The sequence below is a fragment of the Nesoenas mayeri genome (assembly GCF_963082525.1).
Source record: "Nesoenas mayeri genome assembly, chromosome: 2".
NCBI lineage: Eukaryota > Metazoa > Chordata > Aves > Columbiformes > Columbidae > Nesoenas > Nesoenas mayeri.
This window is the reverse complement of record NC_137543.1, coordinates 114,760,598-114,781,829: the sequence shown is the minus strand read 5'-3', so window position 1 is coordinate 114,781,829 and position 21,232 is coordinate 114,760,598. Positions and strand designations below refer to the sequence as shown.

Here is a 21,232-nt window from a genome sequence, read left to right as displayed (position 1 = left end):
TGCCTTTTTCAGAATTCTTCTAGCATATGAAAAAAGATCTATACACAATTAATTTGTACACTGCTGCATAAACATAATCTCTTTCCACTAGGTATAATGCACCTTTGGAACAAGCTGCACATGACCAAGAATCCTGGGAACTTTGGGATCCATTTCGGCTGTGTTACACATAGATCTGTGAGCAGCTCCAAGCTGCATGCTCGCTTCTTGTGATCCCTCAATGGAGGAATCTGTATCCATAATGCATTTTCTTAGCTGGTTTGTTAAAGGTTCAGCACTCCTCCCACAGGCCTTTCAGGAAGGTCGCTTGTATTTTTTTCATACCAAACCTGCGTGTTTAAAATCTCACGTTTCTCTTGTCCTACATCAGTCATACAAACGGCGTCATCACTGCGGAGGAGTGACGCAGTCCCTGGATGGCTGCATAAGGACCCTGCTGAAAATAATGGTGGTACCTCGGCATGTGGAAGGAAGGGAAAGTGGGGCCACTACCTTGCATGGAGCTGGCGATAGCAGAGGGTGTCAGAGGCATTCCCAGGCGACTGTATGGAGGCAGAGATCCTTGGATGGGATGAGGAATAGGAGTAGCTATGGATGCAGTGCTGGTACCCAGGGCACTCAAAGACTGTGGATGCTGAAATCCAGGGAAACTGGTTGAGGAGGATACCCAGGAACTGAGGGACAGGTTATCAGATGTTGTAAAAGCTGACCCTGCAAGCAAAGAGAAAGAATGCCTGATGTTTGCACTGCAGCACACAAAGCAGGTAAAAATAGCAAAAAGAGAAAAGAAGTCTTTCACAGCAAGGCTAATTTTAATGACAAGTTGTCATTGGAAAGACTTATCAAGACTTATCTTTCTTTATATTATTCTTATTTGCCTGTTGCTGTCCTTATCACTGCATCTTAGACAAATTTGATTTGAAGAAGTTGATTGCAGTGGCTTGAAGAGGAAAATCAGTTTTGCACATTGGACATTTTTGTTATTAAACACTGAAGAACCTTATGATGCTACCACTAAACACTGAAAAATCTCTGATGTGAAATCTCACTGCATTACATCTGTTTCCAAGACATGCTTGTAGCTTTTTATATCAGATCCTCAGTAGAACTACTCATTTTTTTACTTAGTTTTTTCTAAAATTCTAGTCTGGCAAAAATGTAGAAAAACGCAATTTGCATTATAAGTTGTTATTTTGTTTTTAATACATGCCATAGTAAAACTTGTCAACACTGCTCTCAACTTGACATTTTCCAAAATATAGAACAAAAAATTCTAAAACATCAAAATGATTGTTATTTTTCCAACTGTGCACAGTGCTCTAAGAAACAACATTGATGCTAAATCATAGTAAGAGGTGTGGGGCTTTAAGTGGAGAGCACAAAAATATTTAAAACTTGCTCCCAGGGTAATTATCTACTTTTGAAAAGGAAGTGGTTTCTTTGCTATTTTTTTTAATCTCAAAAATTCCAAAAAACTGTTTTCACAAATCTTGCACCTCTTTAAAACATTTTTTCTCTGAAGACTGAAAAATGGGGGGGGGGGGGGGGGGGGGGGGAGGGGAGGAAAAAAGAAAAGGAAAAATGGTATATTTAAATTAGAACTAATTACTTATTTGATTTTGACAGTAAAATTTTGGGGAAACCAATGCATAATTTGTTTTGACAATTATACATGGTCATTTTCAAATAATCTAGTGGTCATGTTGCCCTTCACCTCTGCATTTCCTCTATGCATCTGGTCATCATCAGATGTCTGATTTCTAGAAACAGGGAATACAAGAATATCCTATAAACTCTTATTTTTTTATTCCTATTCAAACAGTAATTCAACTCATGCCCCTTCTCTATTTTCCTTCTTGTCCAACTTTGTCCATTGAGAAAATGTTTCTTCCTTTAAGAAATAAATTTACTGGCAAGAATATTTGGCAAAATATAATTTCAAGCCAGTATTGCATAACATTTTGAGAAAAAAAAAAAAAGACAGGTATTAGTTTCATAAATCTGATTACAGAAGATAGGTTCATCCAAATTGTGAGAAGAAAAAATACTAAGACATCTATCTGCCAAGGTAAATTTATTGGAATTATATATGTTGTAGCCACATACTCCAAAAAACAAAACGATGAGCAAACACAATAAAACAATGCAAATTATTGATTTTAAAAAATCATAAATCTCTTTAGTGATATATTCTCAAATCAGAAAGAGAGCTACTCTTGAATAATTCCTCCTCAGGTTAATGAAACAAGTAAAATGGCCCAGTAACAGGAAAGAGAAATTGTGTCAGTTCAGCAGTAGAAATGAAATTGAACCAAATCATGACCCCACCACTGAACCAAATCCCAGCTGCTGGGAAGTCACAATCCAGAGCCAAACTGTAACACTGTACTCAGAGACCAAATCAAACCCCTTTACAAATCAGGGGATATCTCAGCATGATTGCACTACAGGAAAAGAGGGATGTGAACCTGGATTTGATAAGAAGGTTTATGTTTGGCTCTGTTCCAGGTGGCTACCATGAATCCTTTGTGTGGATGCTGGAGCACAGACATCCAGACATTATGCAATGAAGACTTTAATTTTGATTTATTTATTTATTTATTATCTGTTAATTCATTTGGAAAAAAGACTTCTTGTGATAAATATGCTACTGAAGGTTAGCCACTTCCATCTTTAGATGGCTGAAATTGACTGAGAAGAGAATGCTCTGGTTGTAGTTAGAAATAAATAGCTGTGATAGACCTTCTTTGTTCTACATAGAACAAAGTACATGATTCCTTCTCATGAGTAACCTCCAAAAGGGCCGTTTCTTTCTCAAACTGTGATGGTCTCTAATTGCAACTTAGTACTCAAAAATGTCTGCCGTGTTTGCCAGCACCAAGGATATACGCTGTAGTAGTAATTCTGAGGCAGCTGAGGCTTCAGAGACCTTAAAACATATACCGCACAGTTTGTATTTAGTTGTTAATTCTCATACATATGGAAGAACATTCCTCAATTTTGCATGCAAGATAGTTTTCAAATGCATCAGAATAAATAAAAATGTCCATGGAGTTTTGATAATACCATTATTTCTCTCCTCGTATCTTAGAGGACTTTTTCTTATTTAAGGCCACTAGACCTAGGGAGTGAAGGCAGTACAAGGTATTAATTTGCAAGAGCAGTATGTTTTAACCTCTGTGCATGACTCTGGTTGCTCAGAACAATCATGCCCTATGTTAGCACACGGCTCCCAGATTAGAAAAGAGGTAGTTACTACAACTCATCATCTTCCTCACTTATTCATTTGCCATATTGCAAACAAATTCAGAACTGTACCCTCTATATATTATACATAAAATTAATTTTAATAACCTACTACATCCTCTGAGACCTTCCTCAGGATTATATTCAGAAGAGAAAGGCTCTGAAGGCCAGTTGTCATACTGAGGTTAACCTCGTTCACTTCGTCATTCCCAAAAGAGGATATCATACTAGAGAGAAATTTAGTTCTCGGAGAGAAGGTACCTTGCTGTGGGCAAGTCTGGCAAGGGAAAATTTAACATTCTCTTCAGCAATAACTGGCCTAGGATCTAAGCTGATATGAAGTGAGGTAATCCCCCAGAAGTATGTGAAAGGATGGCATCATACCAGCTGAGGAGTTTCTCTAGAAACTTCACAATCTAAGGAACTGCTCTTGGAATAGACATGTATGAACAAGCTCACCTAAACACATTTTGCATTGTGAGCAACTCATGGTTAAAAATAAGTGTGTTTTCCCTGCACAAGTCCAAAGAGCTTATTACCAGAAATAATGCTCTTATCTTAGCAACACTGTATGAAGTTGGAGGACAAGACAAGGGCACTGCCAGTCGAAAGGCAGATAGAACTGCTTTACTTCAAGTGGCTGTTGCATATCAGGCAGGTCATGAAGTCAACATGCAAAGTATAATGCAACATGAGTTTATGCTAGTCAGCAATCCCACAAGATGGGTTTAAGATCTGTTTCCAGAGGCAGACTATGACAGATGCAGTTTGTCCAGTGAGTATCCCAACAAAGAACAACTCTGCTACTGCTTTTGTGATTGCTAAAGTAGACAAGTCATTCGATAAAACATTTGAGAGTATTTGCCTCAGCAGGAAAAGCACATTTTAGAGACCAAGATATAAAAATTAAACATCAATTTTCAGGAAGCAATAGACTTTTCTTCCTGTAGAAACAAAGCAGGTTAACAGCAGCCTTGGTGAAGATGGGCAGAACCAAATCCTCTGTTCACAGAAGGCTGAAGGGGCAAAAAAATGACACATCTACACAGTAGTTTACAAGTGGTGCCAAGCCCCAGTTAGTAAGTCCTTCCAAGGGATGAGGAGTGTTAACTTGTTCTCAGCACCACAGTAATGAAGTTGCCTATTTTTCAACCCTTTTAAAGAGGAAGTAGAGATAGTTCTCTTCTGATGGCGAAGACTGCATAGGCATCTCTAGAGCTTCCTGCTGACCCACCCGCACCAGTGCTGTAGGCATATCAGATATCTGGAAGAGCCATAAAGTAACAAGTATTCTTCTTCATTATAGGACTTCATAGCAGAGAGATGCACCAGAGAAATGCTATGGTACTCCATTTCTCAAGCATAACTAGGTCCCCAAGTTTACCTCATGAGCATATTTTCCTACCTCTGCTTTGTGTCACTTGGCTGTCATCTCCGAGATCATCTTCTCCTCCATAGGTTCGAATGGGGGATCGGGCATAGGAATGCTTTTGGATAAGGCTCTCCACACTTTCTCTGTGAAAGGAAAAAACCTACTGTATCAATAACACCCTAAACAGCCTCCTAATTCATTAAGTTAAATACAATGAGCATGCTGCCTTTTCCCTGTCCAGATCACAGCCTTCTCACACAGACTCTCCAAAATTACTTGACAAAAGGATTACCTCATAGCATGTCACTCGGAAATTCTGAGTTTGGCCTGTGGTGTTTTGACCTGTGGTGTTTTGACCTTGTTGATCGCCTCTTACCTCTGTGGTACTGTTTCTTCAGCAGACAGAGTAAAGTACACTTTACACTGTGTTTCCTGAATGTGGTCTCAGGCAAGGAATATAAGACCAGCACTCTTCACAAATTTGAAAATACAACCTCTGGGTTTTTCATGCTGAGTGACCAATGTGGGTTCAAAGAGACACCTGTGGTCCAGCTCCTTTCAAACAAGCTTTTGCATCACACCTGATCACCTCATTGGGTGTTCTCCAATTTTTTCTGAAATTAGGGGCAAGAGATATTAATAGATGTGTGCAGAGACAGCTCAGCTCTAACCATGCTCTCTCAGCATCAGGGCTGAGGCCAGTTTGTAGCAGGAAGTCTACAGATTCTACCAATCTCGTGCCACGTCTATTCTGGGAGGTTAGACGTGTCCGCCAGGCCCCTTTGTCGCTGGTGGCACAAAGCACTGAAGTCACCCAAACAATTTTTAAATAGAAGGAAAGCGTATCTGCACGATAAGCCATAGCAGTTTGTAAGGAAGATCCAACCTTACACATTCCCAGCGCATTTCCATGTAAGTGGATGGCATTATACCAAAGATGAACACGACCAAGGCACATTTCAAAATGGCTTTGACCTTCTGTCCTAATTTAAGAAATCTAGGTAGCAATAGCTGTTTAAATCTGCTGCTTGGAGAAGGTCTTATCTGAATTTGGCCATTTGGCCATTTATACTTGCTGGTGCCCTTTGTTTGGAGACTCTGGCTGTTGCAGAAATTCCAAGGAAAAAAATTTTCCAAGCAACATGATAAATCACAATGGCACATGTTTTCCTTTCCTACAGAAAGCCCATTATGGTCATTTTGTCCTTGGTCTATCACTGGCATCATTACTTATGCTAGTCTCCTCAGGAAAAAAAAAAAAAAAAAAGAATAAAAAGGGGATCTTATCAAAGTGATTTACTTGTGTCAGGACTGGAAGTGGACTGAAAGCAATGGCAGTTCCTACATAGAGGATGATATAATTGAATTATTGCCTTTTAAGTGATTGAAAACAGTAGGCATATCGGAGCTATCTCAGAGAAGATTCTACAAAGAAAAAGACAGATGGCATTGTTTACATTATGTGCTGAATGCCTCTTGAAACTTTTTTTTTAAGAAGAAGAATGTAAAATGCAAAGAATTTTATTTAACCAAAAAGGCTATCTCAGATGAGTACAGAATAAATGAATAATGAAACAGACTTGTGTTGTCTGAATGATATAGATACCAGTCTATAAACATATTAACAAGCAAAGAATTACTTATCTTCAAAGGTCCGAAAAATAAATGTGGTTCAGGTGATTGGCTGTATTGTCTCTGTTGACTTTATTTCTATAAGGTCTGCTTATAATGACAGACATTACAGTATGTAATAATATCCTGATGTAACAGAAACAATGCAGGCTCTAGTTTTAGTGCAGTGGGCCAAATTCATCTCAAAAACATTGGATCCAAAGGTGGTTTGGGAATAAACTCACCCCAATAAATTTAGTTTTGAATTACCTACAGGGATTTAAAGCTAAATCAAATGCCCACAATTATTGCAAACTAAATTCTTTCCAGATGGGTTTGTATGCTAGACAGAGAACTCTATTATTCTGTGTGGTTGTCTTCTTTTAAAGGAAAAAGAGAGATGACTTCTTAGTGAACCTTGATTCTGCAAGGTTTGAAACCAGGAAACTATGTGGTACATTTATTTATTTAATTTTTATGTTGTAATGTTGCAGGTAGCATGCCACATGTTTTAGAAGATTAATCTCATTCATTGGCACAAGAAGCAAAGGTTTTTATGGCAGAGGGAATGGTCTAACAAAGAAACTTGGATCAGGGATAGCAACTCATTTCACAAAAGCTGTTCCTTTTGTGCAGCTGGGATTTGATATTCCAAACTGTATATGCTTATCTAGCCTAAACATGTTAGTGGTTTACACTATAATCACAACACGCCTGCTAATTTTTAATTTTAGAGGGTGAGGCTGTGGTTCACATGATGAGTGCACAGCACAGAAATTAAGAATTTAGGTACCCACAGCCTTCAGGTGGACACACTTCTTCCTACATGCAACATAAGCTGTATATAAACCTCCGAGCAGACATACAAAATGCAAAAGACTGAGCAGGAAACCACCTAAGTGTGCAAAAGGAAACAAAGAAAAGCAGAAGTAGTGTATTTTCTCTACTTATGAAGCATAACTCAGTTATCCCACAAAGCACTGTTTCTTCCATATAACAAAACAAGAGCTGAAGTCTACACTCAGGTCCCGAACAAGTGACCTAATTGCAAATTAAGGGATAACCTTTCTTGCTATTTATTTGTGTTTAAAAGGAAAAGGGTGGTGGCATCTGCACCATTCTCAAATATTTCATGCTCAGAGAACAAGTCTCAGAGATCAAGTCTTCTCAGAGAAGAAAGGAGTTTCAACTCATCTAATCTATAGAAACTTGTGGAGTTTCCTACACAGATTGGAAAGAGGACCCCAAACATCTCCACCCTTGGAAGACAGGGGTGCTTTAGGACTCGCTCCAAAGTAGATGTGTAGGAGGAAGCAAAACCTTAACAAGAAGATTTAAGTGCCTGTGAAATTTAGTTCAAAATGGAGGAACAAAGCTGGCAATCTAGAACACAGGTTCCTGCTTATACCTTTTACTCAACCATGGTGAAAAGGATTTAAATCTCAAAATCTTCCTGAAAACTCTGTTTATGGAAGTGTGAACTGTTTAGGATATCCAGAACATAGTGGCCTGTAAAGTGTGCCAATGAAGTACTTTTAAAGTATAATAATTATAATAGGAGAAGGCGGAAAGACTCATTAATTTAAACCCCTGGCTTTGTGGTTCTGTATGCAACACCTTCAGGTATCTCAAAGTGGTTCAAAGGATTTATGGAAAATTTTATAGATTACTGAACAACAAATCAACATTTGCCATTTATGATTCTGCTCAACAAAAATAATTAGCAAGTGAAGAGTACGGTGGAATTTTTTTTAAAGCTTTCCTTCAGTTTTCTTCAGAGCTGATCCACAGTAACCTGGCTGAACAACAAAGTGACTTCCAGTTACTCTGTGCTCAACTTCTGTACTTCTGTCACTCAGTTTGTGATCAGACACTTGTTTTCTAATACTTTGACCTAACAAATTTTACCTTTTAATGTGTCTTTGAACTCCACAGTTTCTTCTGTTAGCAATAAATTGGCGATAAACTTTGTTTTGAGAGACAAGCTGCCAGTTGGATAAAGGAAAGAGGTCTTTCTGTCAAATTATTTTGTGTGATCTAACAACAATTTTCAGTCTTCCAGATTGCTCTTCAACTCACAGTTATCTTGTAAATACGCAGAGGAGGAGAAAAGCACACACTCAGGCATGACTTATCACTATGGTTAAGCTGTGCTTTGTGCACAACTGGATAGTAGTAACAGATGACAGGCTGGAGAAGAGCAAGTTAGGGGCTGAAGCTGTATGACAAAGAGAAAAAGGAACCATGTGCCAAATAAAGAGGGAAAAAAAAAAAAACCCACAACAAAAAACCACACAGCTCATATTGGCTAGGACATCCACAAGGAAGACACTGAGGCAGGATAAATGCGAATAAAGGTAATATAGAAAAGGAGCTTAGGCTGATCCCAACAATCCGCATTCTGACAGAAGCACACCTTGAGCCCAGCCCTGTAAAGAAACCTGTGCTTATTATAAATGGAGCGCTTATCTCCTTTATGCAAGAAATAAACCAGGAAGTTTTGGACCAGGAAACCAAAGAAATGAAAGGTTGGGAGAATTTATAACTTTGCAAGGTTTTAGGGTACACAGAGAACATCTTGCCATTCTGCAGGTTTTAACCTCTCAACTCAACATTTCCCTCTTGCCTCTGCCAGCAACTGATGCCAAAGATAAACTTCCAGCCAGGGATGCTTTGTGTCTTGCAGCTCTAAGCTGAATCTTCAGCCTTGTTTAGTTAACAATGCCCTGTACATGCAGAATAGTCTCAGAGGATCAAAAGTAGAAAGGAAGATCCTGATGTGGCTGATAAATGATTTACTGACACTTTATAGACTAAACCAAAGATCTTGCCATGGATATGAATGGGGATATGGCAGAAAACAGAGCTGACTTGGGAAGCAGCTGAGGAGCAAAGCCCTGCATGAGGATGCTCAGTTACTTTTACTGTCAACCGAGGTTACATAAACTCTCTTGGGAGATGCTAGAGTCCCAGATTACCATGAGCAGAATCTTCAATCAAGATGAAAGAACAGTGCTTCTTTGCAGGTGGGGGCAGGCATCTCTTAGATGTTTCATGTCATTTTTTCTGCTCCTTTTGCTGTTACTCCAGCTGTGCATTCACAGCAGGCTGGTGGTCACCATGACTCTGATTCTGAAGCTCATGACCAACAGCCCTGCTGATATGGAAGATACTGGTGCTCTCCTGGCACCAATGCACTGTCAACACTGATGCCTCTACATGTTTGCACCTGGAGCTGTGGGTTTTCCCAAATTTGGCAGAGAGCACACCCAAGGGATGGCAACGTAAGTCTACATTCTCCCCTTGGGATGAGGAGGTTCAAGGCAATATATTTGATTTTGACAGAAGGTGTTAGGAAAGCTAATCCAGAATTATCTTGCTGGAGCCAGGCCTGGGTTAGTATCAGTCTTAGATCCATACCATGGCTCCAAAGAGGATGGAGTTGATGACTCCACCGGGAGCCAGGTTCAGTCCCTTTGAAGACAAAATACAAAAGCCAGACTGCGATGAAAAAGAACAGGTGGCAGAGCCAGGCACTCTGAACTCATGTCCTCTGCAGAAGTTATTGCCTCAGTTAGGAATGGCTACAAAGAGTACAAATTTCAGGGCAAGACTGAGCAACCTGTTGGTGTTTTCTCTTTTTGCCCTTAGTATCCAAGTGCTAGGTAAGCAACAAGGTAAGGATATACTCAGGTTCTGCTCCCTGTTCCTGGTGTCATGGGTTTTGTCTTTTTTCTTTACAAAAAAGGAAATGTTAAAAAAATAATAGAAGAAAAATAATAAAAAACTGAAGCTGACAACCATGTTTTACTTGGCCATTTGGTTCAACACAAAGAAAAATACAGAACAGGATATAAAGTGTATGAATTATCAGTTTGCAGCCTGAATGACTTCTTTAGTTCTACATTTCAAAGGTTTCCTTTTTTTGTAGCTGCCAGTTAGTATGTTTGGAAGAAAGCCCAGATAACAGAAGACATCAGAAGTGAGGTGAGGTGAAGACAGATGGAATAAATGGGCTGAGAAGGCATAAAAATAAACTTGTCGGAAGTAGAAGTTGCTTTTTTTTTTTTTTTAAGGGAAGAGATGACTAATTTGTCCAAGATACAAGTGCTAAAAACAAGTCTGTAAAATAAAAAAGCAACAACCCAAACAAAAAAACCCCAGCACAGCAGGAGGAACATTTGTTCCATAATAACAGCTAAGAGTGAACAACAAATACTGTCAGTACCACTGTTCAGATATCTCACAGCCTTCATGTTCCTGTGACTTTTAGTTGCTATTTTACACATGCATGAAGATACAGAATAATTTGTTACATGTAGTTGCTCCCATACTGGTAAATGAATATTACAGGCTGACCATAGGAACCTAATTCAGCTCTGACACAGAATGGACCAAATTATTGACCATAACGAGGTAGCTCAGTTCCATTGCTTGGACTAAAACTGACCAGGGAAGAATTAGGACCTATCAAACTACATTGTCTCACATAAGCTGAAGTTTTATTTGTCCTGAAAGCTGATACACAGCCAAACACTTTCACACAGAGTCAAAACTATGGGGCAAGTGTTGGATGGATGCAATACTCCAAGAATATATATGACTTTAAGAAAGCAGGGAAATGAGAATTAAACTATGAAAAAAAAAAATTAATCTAGATTTCTCTGACTGCAGGAGAAAGAACAAATGTATCTCCAAAGTGCTGTTTACTGGTGCCCTTGAAATAAACATCTGACTACTGATGGCAATCCTGAAAGAGCTATAATATGCATGGAGGTGACATAGCCTGGCTGAAACCATGACATGGGAAAAGTAATGACACTTTAAGTAGACCCACCCCTTTTCTCTCAACTGCAAGTACTAATGAACAAAACAGTTACCTTCATATAGGGAATGGAAAAAAAAAAGTACATTTCTATTCTTTGACTTGCGATAAAAGCACACACTTGCAAATACACATCAAATATTTTTCTTTGTATATTTTTTTCCCCAAATACAGGACACAACTCTAACATAACTAACTTTGGGGAGCTCCACTTCACCCAGTGACAGCAATCATTTATTTCTGACTGTCAGGCAAAGGATGAGAGGTGAGGACAGAGTGGTGCTGTTAAGATTGGGGCTGGGGGAAGTACCTGGAAAAGTCCCCCTCAGGTAGAAAGCAGAGGTGTGATCTGACATCATCCCCTACCCTTATGCACACACTACACCTGCATAACATGAGTGGAAAACTCTAGCAAAATGAGAATTTAGCAATGCGTTGCACCAGTCAAAATATAGATTACAGAAAACCTATGTGGGAAAAAGAGTGCTTAAAAACAAAAATCATGAGAACTGAAGGAAATTCTTCAAAAGTCTAAATGTAGGCAGGTAGTTCTTTCTAGATGTCCTAAGACATCCAAACCATCTGCAGTGGTCTGGAAGGGATGATACAGAAAATATAGACAATCAATCTACTACTCTGGAGCAGGAGGTGGAGGCTGGAGTAACCTCAGCACATCTGGAAAGGCAGCAGATACCAGCCATTTAGGCACCAGAGTCTCTGGTGTTTCTTCCTAAACTCAGGACTTCACTTCTCCCAACCTAAACACAGGAGATGATCTCCCATGGCTGGTTGCTGACATTCACAGACTGAGAACCAGCTGAGAATAAAATGTCAGCTGGTTAAGTTTGGCTTGTTGGCAAACTATGACAAAGCCCTACTTAACCATGGACATGGCAGTAGGTCATTGAGAGAATATATTTCTGGCTGTTGGTAGGGGACTTTTAAGAGCCAGGGAAGTTCTAGACTAGCAATAAGAAGTGGGAATGGGCAGATCATTAAGCACATGGTTTTGACTCCTACTTCAATGGGGAAGTGCCCATATGCAAGCATTAACATCCATTTCACTTACAGCCTTGTAAGCCAGTACAATGTGTTTCCACATCTCAGACATGAGGTTCCTCAGGGGAAAATTCAGAATCTGATTACCATGCAAATCCCACTGAGATGCTGGGGTGCAGGTCTCTTACTTCTCCCATCCCTTTAGTCCTTCCTTACTGCAGCCATACTTTTCCCTATTGCCTCCCACATACGTGTCTACTTCCCAGAAGCATTATTTGACTCGTGCAGATGGGTATATTGCCTTAGATCTCTTTACTACTTACAATTCCACACCCTGAACTTGCCATTCACATGCTGGATCAAATAGAGAAACAACATTCAGATCATGATTATGATCTGTCAGTTCTAGTTTGACCATTATCTTACAATTCAGGAGTTCTGTTGACTCAGACTCTTGAAATTATCACCTTTTTCACCAGGTTGTTTGCATGATATTTGTGATGGTTTTGTTTTTTTATTGGGTTTTAAGAGGCTAATTCTTCACAACAACTCCAAAGAAATTCAGGCTCAAGATAAAAAGAAAAAATAATCTCTTGGATTCTGACTGTGCATGGGTTTGGCCATTTTGTTCTTAAGCAGAAGCATAAATATACTCCTTTAAAGCCCATCTCCAAAGTGAATTGCTCATTATAAAACCTGCATTAATCTTTTTCACAAAGGTGGCCATTGAAAGAGATCACATTCATCCACTTTCCTGCATCTGCCATCTCATAGACAGCACCACAGTATGTTAAGTTCCACATTCTGACAATCTCTACTAAATGTTCGTTTATTTCAATCACAACCACTATGGGAGCTTTTTTATAATAGAGGAAATGTAAATACCATGCAAAAAGATCAAAAGGTGAGTCAGCAACTTATCTAAATTACAGTAGTGCCAGATAAGCTCTGCCCCGTTGCCATAAATAGTTTACCACAAGTACTATATGGAAAGAGTTGATTGTGTAGGGAATCTCACATCCTACTGAAAATTATATATATAACAAATTGACCAAAGATTTTTTCAATAGTTAAAAGCTTTATATATATACCTATGATTACAAGGAAACCATTGTAAGGTATTTAGAAAATACAGGCACTTCAATAGCTTTGCTGTTGCCTACCTCCTCTAGCATTTTGCAAATTTCACTACCTTTACGTATATTATTTTAACTCCAACACATACAACGCAAACAGATTTAATCCTAAAGGCATTTGCAGCTTGAATTTTCTACATAGGGATCGTAAATCTAGAGTGGGAAGCCTGAAATCGTTAAAGTCACATATTTATAAAATCATATTCAATTAGGTTAAAAAAGTGCAATTTCTGTCATCATGTCATAAAAAGATGTGTTTTTCTCTCAGATCTACTATAAAGAAAAGCTCCCTATATTGTTACAGATAGAGGCTGTTTTCAATCAGTTACAAGGAGCAATCCAATTACTGGATGGTTTAGTGCAGTAACTGACTCCAGACTAATTTAATTTCTTTAGGTCTCTAAAGATCAATTGATCTGATTTGTTTCCTTCCCCAAAGGCTGTTTAGGAAAAAGCAGGCTTAAATACCTGGAAATGAAATACAAAGCTCTGTACACTTTCACGCTACTTAGGTCATTTGGAAAAGCTGGAACTTGCGATAAATGAGTGCTCTCTTGGCCCCAACATCAAGGGATGCTTTGCAGGAGACCATCAGGATCACTGCACAGCACTGCAGTATATGCACATACATGCTGTATGCAGGCCTGCTTGGGTGCTTCCTACATGCATGGAAGGCATTTTCACAGCTTCTAGATAACGATTTAATTTTCAGGAGCTGTTCAAATGTACATTTGACCTGCATAGTCTTTTCCCTGGAAAATAAGTATTTTTCTTAGACAGTGATCTTACAAAAATAACTAAGTTTCCATCTAGACTAAGCAATAGTCATGCTGTACTATTCAATGTATCATCTACATCTTGTAATGCATGTCATGATGTACATCAAGCAAGAAATTCTTACTGTTGACGTATCTCATTTTGCTATTATTTTTGCTTTACATCATATTTCATTAAGTAATTTTCCTGGTTCTAAGATGAAATCTATAGATGAGTGGGCACTTGGAGAATGACATTCTCATCTGCCTGAATACTTTAGTGCTGAAACTGAATAAAACCCTTGGTATTTCTGGACCATGTCAGATAACTTAGGAAATTCTCAAACGGTCTCTTACCAGCCCTATTGTGTGCTACACTTTTACTATCTCATCACTTGATGCACTGTGCAGCATCTTTTTATTTTGGTTTTGTTGGGTTTTGTTTGTTTGTCTAAACATTGTTGTTCCCTAATCAGGGCTAAGATTTCCAACTTAAGTCAAAACAAGACCTGAACCAAACTTGGACTCTCAAAGTCAGAGTTTTAATGTCATTTCAATACTTTTCACATTCTGTTTCCTGTATTTGTTGTAGGTTTCACATTTGGTTATCTTATCTTTCATGGCAACATTCATGCCTGGGCTAGGCTGCCTGTCTCAGGCTCTATTCTTACACTTATCAATAAAGGGCACTGCGGTTTATGCTCAGCATTTCTGACTTCATGCCATGTGCTGTTATAATAAGATGTCCTCTGGAAAAATTCCCTTCATATCCAGCACTACGATAGTTGGTTCATCTGCACAGAGGTAACTAAGTTTTTCTCCCAGCTTATCTATTCAGACTCTGTCAGCCCTTGCAAAGTTATTTCATTAGATATCGCCTGTCTGTAAAACAGGAAACTGAAATGTGAAAAATGAAAGTATTTTCTCTTCCAACAGGTTCTTTCTTGACTAGTTATTGCAAACAAACCTGAGCCTAGGTTGATGTTTACCTTAGTAGTCTGTCAATACAGGAGCCTATGCTATTTTAATTAAATTTGCTTTTTTTTTTTTTTTTTCCCCATTTTCAACTAAAACTTTCATTTTGGAAGCATTTTTTACAACTTTTCTAGTGTGCACTGCAGTCTACAAGCTTGCTTTCCCAAATTACTATTTTTTCACCCAGTTACTCAACAGATCACTAGTGGTCCGATTACTAGTAAGGTATAAAATACACCACTACTTCCAAGCCACGAACCTGCTTAAATTTATGTGCTTCTGAAATGGTATAAAGACTTTCTAGAGCTGTACGTTATGACTTCATTGAGTAGTTTGTCCCCTGTATGCACCCATGAAAGATGACTCACAGATACATCTGGATATCCCCACATTAGTGCTTACAGAGTTTTGGCCTCTCCAAAATTTCTTTCATGATTGTGTGCTCATAGGAAAACTTGGATATGCTATATCCATCTCCATTGAGTTCTCTTCCAGCCTAAAGAATGCAGGCAGCTTAATTTGCTTCATTTGCCAAACTATTTGACGTGATATCATAAAAATGTGACACGCTGGAAAGCTACCAAGAGATTGAAGTTTATTTCCTACTCAACTGAGGGTTAATGCCTCTGTCTCTATGGCAGCAGTTGCTTATAATGAGCTGTACACAAAACTCAACAGTTTCCAGATAAAGCTTTCGCCTGATGCAGCCTGCAGTACAATTTTGGTGAAACAAAAATGGCATCTTTGTCGTCAGAGTGGGAGTTATGGGATTCATTCTGATGGCAATAATTGCTGACTTCAGTGTCTGGGACTGCTGAAGTGTATTTTGGGAAGCTCCCCTCTCTCTTTTCCACTGTGTGGAGCAGTGGGGAGCTATAAAGATGTTTTTCACAGGACCATTGCCCTTTTTCCCATCGACCCAATTCACAGCCCTCAATAGGATTAAACGGCATGATAAGAAAAAAGCTTTTCATTCTGAAGTTGTAAAATGGACCCTCTCCTCCTTCCAAGAAGCCCCCTCAGGATGATGAATACATCAGCCCCAACTGGAACAGATGTCAAAACTCAAAAAAAAGCTCTCCCTTCATAAAGTTTGTAAGCATTTTTAAAGGAGGCGGAGGAGACTTACTATATGCAACAAGATAACGTTAAAATGCACAGCTTCTCAGGAGTTGAAAGGATGCTTTTCCTACAAACCCTCTCTTCTCTTTATCTTATCTGCATGGAAAGTAAACAGAAAGTCCCCATTACCTCTCGATATCAGTGAGTCTGGAAGAGTCCCGGAATCCTTTAGCAAAAGGGTTGCTGTCAATTTTCAACTTGGTTATCTGGAAACACAGAAAAGAGCAATGCAACATGAATATAGTGTTAAGGTATTGCAGCGTACAAAGTGTTAAACAATCCATCCTCCTGACTTCACTGCTAATTTTATCCATGTTCCTGTGTGTGTGTGCACGTTACTCTTGATATGCTGCAGAGCTGGGAAGGCAAACCAGAGTGTATTGTACACACGGCAATGGAAAGACTGGAGGCACAGTGAGCTCAGCCTTCACGTTACCCAGAGCAGGAGGAACTGGCCCATGGCACAACATTGCTGCTTCCAAATACTTCACCAGCATGAATCTGTTTGTCTTTTCTGCAAGCAATGCACAGCACCCTGCTAATATCTGAGCCTCATTGGTGGAGCTGCACACCAGCTACTATGAACCCAAAGTAGGAGCCACTGCCTGCAGACCCGAAGAGGTTTCTTTGATTCAGCCCCACCTTTTTTTTTTAATTACTGGAATGTAAATGTTCCCATCCAGACCTACCAGCCATGACAGGGGCAGCTTAACTGTTTTTGCATGGAAGGAAGCTGAGGAAAGAAAAATGTGGGGAGAACTCAGATTTAAAGTGACATAGGTTGGGATAAAGGAGTAACACCATTAAAGCCATCACAGTCCTGGAAAATCAGGGCTCTTACAACCAAAACTCTCCTCCCTTCTTCAAATGAAGCCACAAACCTTTCCAGTGCATTCTTTCCATTCTGCCAGAGTAACCCACTGATTAGGAGTCTTTCTGCACCAAAGCATGGGAGGTCACCTTAACTTTGCAGTGAAACTTTTCAGCATAGGCTGTAGCTTCCACTGTGCTTTTTGGGAGCAGGAAAAAAAAAAAAAAAATACACCTTGTGAAGTTTTCTAGCTGTCCAACCAAATGAGATTTGGTGAATAAAACCTGAGACATCATCATAATACTCAAATTTCCCAGCCATACTTCTTCCAATAATTAAAAATAAGACTATAAGTGGGAGTTAGAGATTGACAAAGGACAACACAGGACCTGTACTGCAAGGCAGTGAATGCCACCAACTCTAGCCCATGAAAATCAACAGCTCTCAGCATTTCATACTGAGTAGCTATGCCAGCCTGGCTTTCCTTAAAAAAAGCCTGTATTGAAGAGGCCACCACCTCACTTTTAATAGCTGGCTTCTGAGACTCAGAAAGAGAGGGACAGGCTTAGAAAGGCAAAACCTAAGTATTTAATTACTGATGTGCGGTATATGAACGATATGTTGAGTGGCTGCTCCAGCAGCTGCCACCAACCTGCTCCACCACCCTGGAAACTTCACTGCACCCCTGGGCTGCTCCCTGCCCTGCCTGGCATGTTGGATCCATTCCAGGGCCAGCTCTCTGGGGAAGGTCCTTGCTTTGAGGTGCTACAGCTCACCAGTTGTCCCTGTGGGCTGGGCAAGCAGTGCGGGACCTCAGCGCTGGCTGAGGGTTTGAGGCTGTTTCATTGTGCAGGTGCAGATGATGGAAACTACCCTGAGCCTTGCCACAGGACCTTGTCTCATCCTACTCCCAAGATATCCATAAGCCCTTGACTCGTGGTGATGTTGCTAAGAGCGGTGGGTTAGTGGCTCATGTCCAGCAAACATTTTTATGGCAGCATTTTGAGAACTACCTTGAAAAAAAAAAAAAGAATAAAATTTCTAAATAGTTCCATTGACTTAAATCACCAACACACTGAGCCAACTGCACTGCAGAATAATAAGGACGTCTATTCATCTCTTGAGCGTATTTTCACCAATCAAACTTACATTTTCCTAATATTAAAGATTTGGTATGACATCACAAGATAAACTTTTTGTATCCACCGAAGCCAGATGAGACTCATGGTCATTTATGGCCATATTTTTCCTGAGAGACTGTCTCACAAACAATCAGAGAACATCTGCTAGAAAGCATTTTAAAATGAAATCTGACCTACAATTCAACTCTGTGGCAGTGGTTTGACTGTTTAAATAAATGCATGCCCTTTAAATTTTAAATTATGAGATAGTTTGTTGAAAGTGTAATGTATTTAGCTTTTATCTAATAACCTCCAGAAATGTAATCAACCCCTCCTTAAAACAGTTCTGAAAGAAATGGCAAAAATGAAAAAAGGCTCCATTTTCATTAGTCATAAATAATAAGACAGCATCAACCTCTAGGGGTTCCGGAGATGTTCCATTGAGAAATTTTACAGGACTCAATGTATACGCTTTGGGAAGGTTAGTTTACACATGTCTCTAGTGTAAATATCAACAGTAAACACAGATCCATCCTACAGAGATAAATTCCAGGTTCAGCTGTTTTTGTGCCTGTTACTATTTTGCTGGTTTCTACAGAAAGTGGAAAAATCTAATTGCCTGTCCAAATATTATTTGCTTGAGATTACAGATGCTGAATGCTTTTTCTGCAGCATTCAGTATACAAATCTGAGTTTTAAATCAATACATTCTGATATTAAAGCCTTAAAGCAGGATGTCAGGTCTGTCATAAGGATCAACTTAATGCTACCAGTATTAACTTCATAGCTTCTTTGTCCCCCTATACAGCAGTTTTGTTTTATTCATTACATTTAGAAATTAATTATTTCTTAATATGAAACAAAAGTAAAGACTCTTTAAAATAAACCAGCAGGTACACTGACTCTGTGATGCTGCCTGCCCACATGTTTGGATGGTACTTATATTTGTTTTAACTTGGGGGAATCAGAGAGGGAAAGAGGTTTGTTTTTTGTTTTGTTTTGTTTTTTAAGTGACACGGTCATTAGGCTCTTAAAACACACTCTGAATTGCACTGAAGCCACCAACATATTTCCACTGACTTAAATATTAAAGCCTTATCCACTGTCAAGCAAAGCCTCCGCTCTCCGGTTGTTTATATACTTCCTAAAATTACTCATTAGCAATCCATTGTTACGATCTCCTCCATTTTGTATATATTATTCACTGGCATGCAAATTGCAATTCAGACATCTGGATGTAATCTGGCAGCCTCTGAAAAGCACATCTGAGTGATTCCCCTTACGTCTGAGCCTTACAGCTTAATTAGACAACTTTTTAAGCCCATGAAATCATCCCGTGCAAACCAGAATATCTCTCAGCTAATGGTTCATGGTGTGAAAGTTCACTGCAAGTAAGAAGAGTTCCCTAATGAGGTATAAGTAGAAAAGGACTAAATGATAATATGCAAATGGCTTTGTATAGACAAAAGGGAAGACAAACAAAAGCCTCTTTCATGTCATCTTTACTCCCATGAATAATCCTTATAGCTCTGTGGAGTTAGTAGTACTACCCACGTATGTAAGAGCTACTCCTGAATATGAATTAGATTGGGCATGGTCACTACAGATATTGGCATGGAGAGGTAGGTTATATCAGGAAGCTTCTTAGTTTAGATTGATGGAAAGAGAGTTTTTGGCAGGGTGGGATTTAGTCAAATCAGTGGAAATCAACAACTGTACTCACCAATTGATTCTGGTAGGCAGTAACAGCAGTAAAAACTGTCTCTGAAAATATAAACGTCCTGAACTCTTCCGATTTCAGGTTTAGCAAAGAAGCTGTGTGATCCTTCTTCTTAATAATGTGGACCCTTGGCTGGTACTTGTGCATGGAGTTCAAAATGATCTGCAAGAAAGAGTGAGAAGGCACTGCCCTGAGAGGAAGGTTAACAGGACCCTTGGAGGCTATAGAACTGTACAGGGGAAATTTTATATATATATATATCTATATCTATATATCAATAGATATATCTATCGATATATCAATAGATATATCGATAGATATATATAAAATTAACACTGCAGGGGAGACATCTGAAATCTAACTGACCAGGGGTTGATTTCCAGAACAAGGTCTACAGCTTCTTTGGGCAGTTCCCAAAAATTTAGGTAGAAAAGCAGGCATCTCAGGAGCTAGTTTCCTCTCACTCCTACACCACTGGTAAGCACTTTTTTTGAAGCACAAATACCTGTTCCTACAGGTGAGGTGTTTTACATGCATAATTTGTTATTGCAAGCATGTGTCTCAGTTTGCAGGTGGCAGATGCAGGTGTAAATATGTAACTCTTGAAAGCTCATGACTGAGAATTCACACTTGCAAAACTGTGCAGAATGAAAACAACTGGGAACCCCTCAGAAAAAAAAATAATAAAAAAATAAAACCCAACCCCAAAAAAACACCACCAGCAGCAGCACAAACTGCCTGCCCCAAAATAAAACTCCCCAGATCCTTTCACTGTGGCAAACCTCTAAAGCAAACTGCTGCGTAGATGCTCTTCACTGCAGACTAACAAAAATAAGAGCAATGAGGGAAACCAGTACAGAACCCCAAAATGACCAGGCTTTGCCACTATATCCTCATTAATAATTGTTTATGAGCTCCCAAAACAATTCCAAACCTAATGTATCAACTAACCAATTTCAACATTCACTGGAGTGAAACAGAGTCCCGCTTGCTTCGGTTACCACTGGCTGGAGGCCTGTTTGGCTGCGTCTAACCACAGTATTACAATATAAGAATTAAATACAGAGCTCGGCTCACACCAGTTCTTGTTTTGGACATAATCACAGTCACAAGACGAAATTGGCAATAGTGTGGGTGGTTCTATTTTGCAGGGGCCATAATGATGTTACAGGCAGGTCTGTACATCTGGAATAGCTAATGTGCATTCCTCAGGAAGCGTTAACTACAGCTGAAACACAGCAGAAGTGGTACAGGATTTCACGCTCAATGAGAGAGGTTGCACATTGCATTGTAGCAGAGAGCTTAGAGACAGCTTGGTCACAGCTAAAATTTCCATTAACATCTTCTCTGCTGCTTCTTTGGGGCCAAATATTTCTAAGAGTCGCACTATGACTTTGGGAGGGGCATACAGCAACAAGAAAGTCACTACAGTGATGGGGGACAACCAGCCTGAAAGTTGCACATGTCTACTTTAGCAACTCAGGTCCTTTCTTGAATCACTTCACCATTTTATGTATGTGCACACACAATGGCCATTGA

The 21,232-nt window shown here is 39.4% G+C and overlaps 1 protein-coding gene across 1 annotated transcript in view; it reads right to left on the bottom strand.

The window, feature by feature from the left end:
- Window positions 1–370: 370 nt before the first annotated feature.
- TBX20 (T-box transcription factor 20) overlaps window positions 371–21,232 on the bottom strand; it is a gene marked incomplete at both ends in the record, with an annotated part of 34,345 nt that continues 13,483 nt past the window's right edge. Inside the window, 4 exons of the mRNA XM_080340519.1 lie at window positions 371–711; window positions 4,652–4,761; window positions 16,171–16,247; window positions 19,697–19,855. Coding sequence (XP_080196645.1) covers window positions 371–711; window positions 4,652–4,761; window positions 16,171–16,247; window positions 19,697–19,855 — 687 coding nt within the window. The remainder of the gene's footprint in view (window positions 712–4,651; window positions 4,762–16,170; window positions 16,248–19,696; window positions 19,856–21,232) is intronic.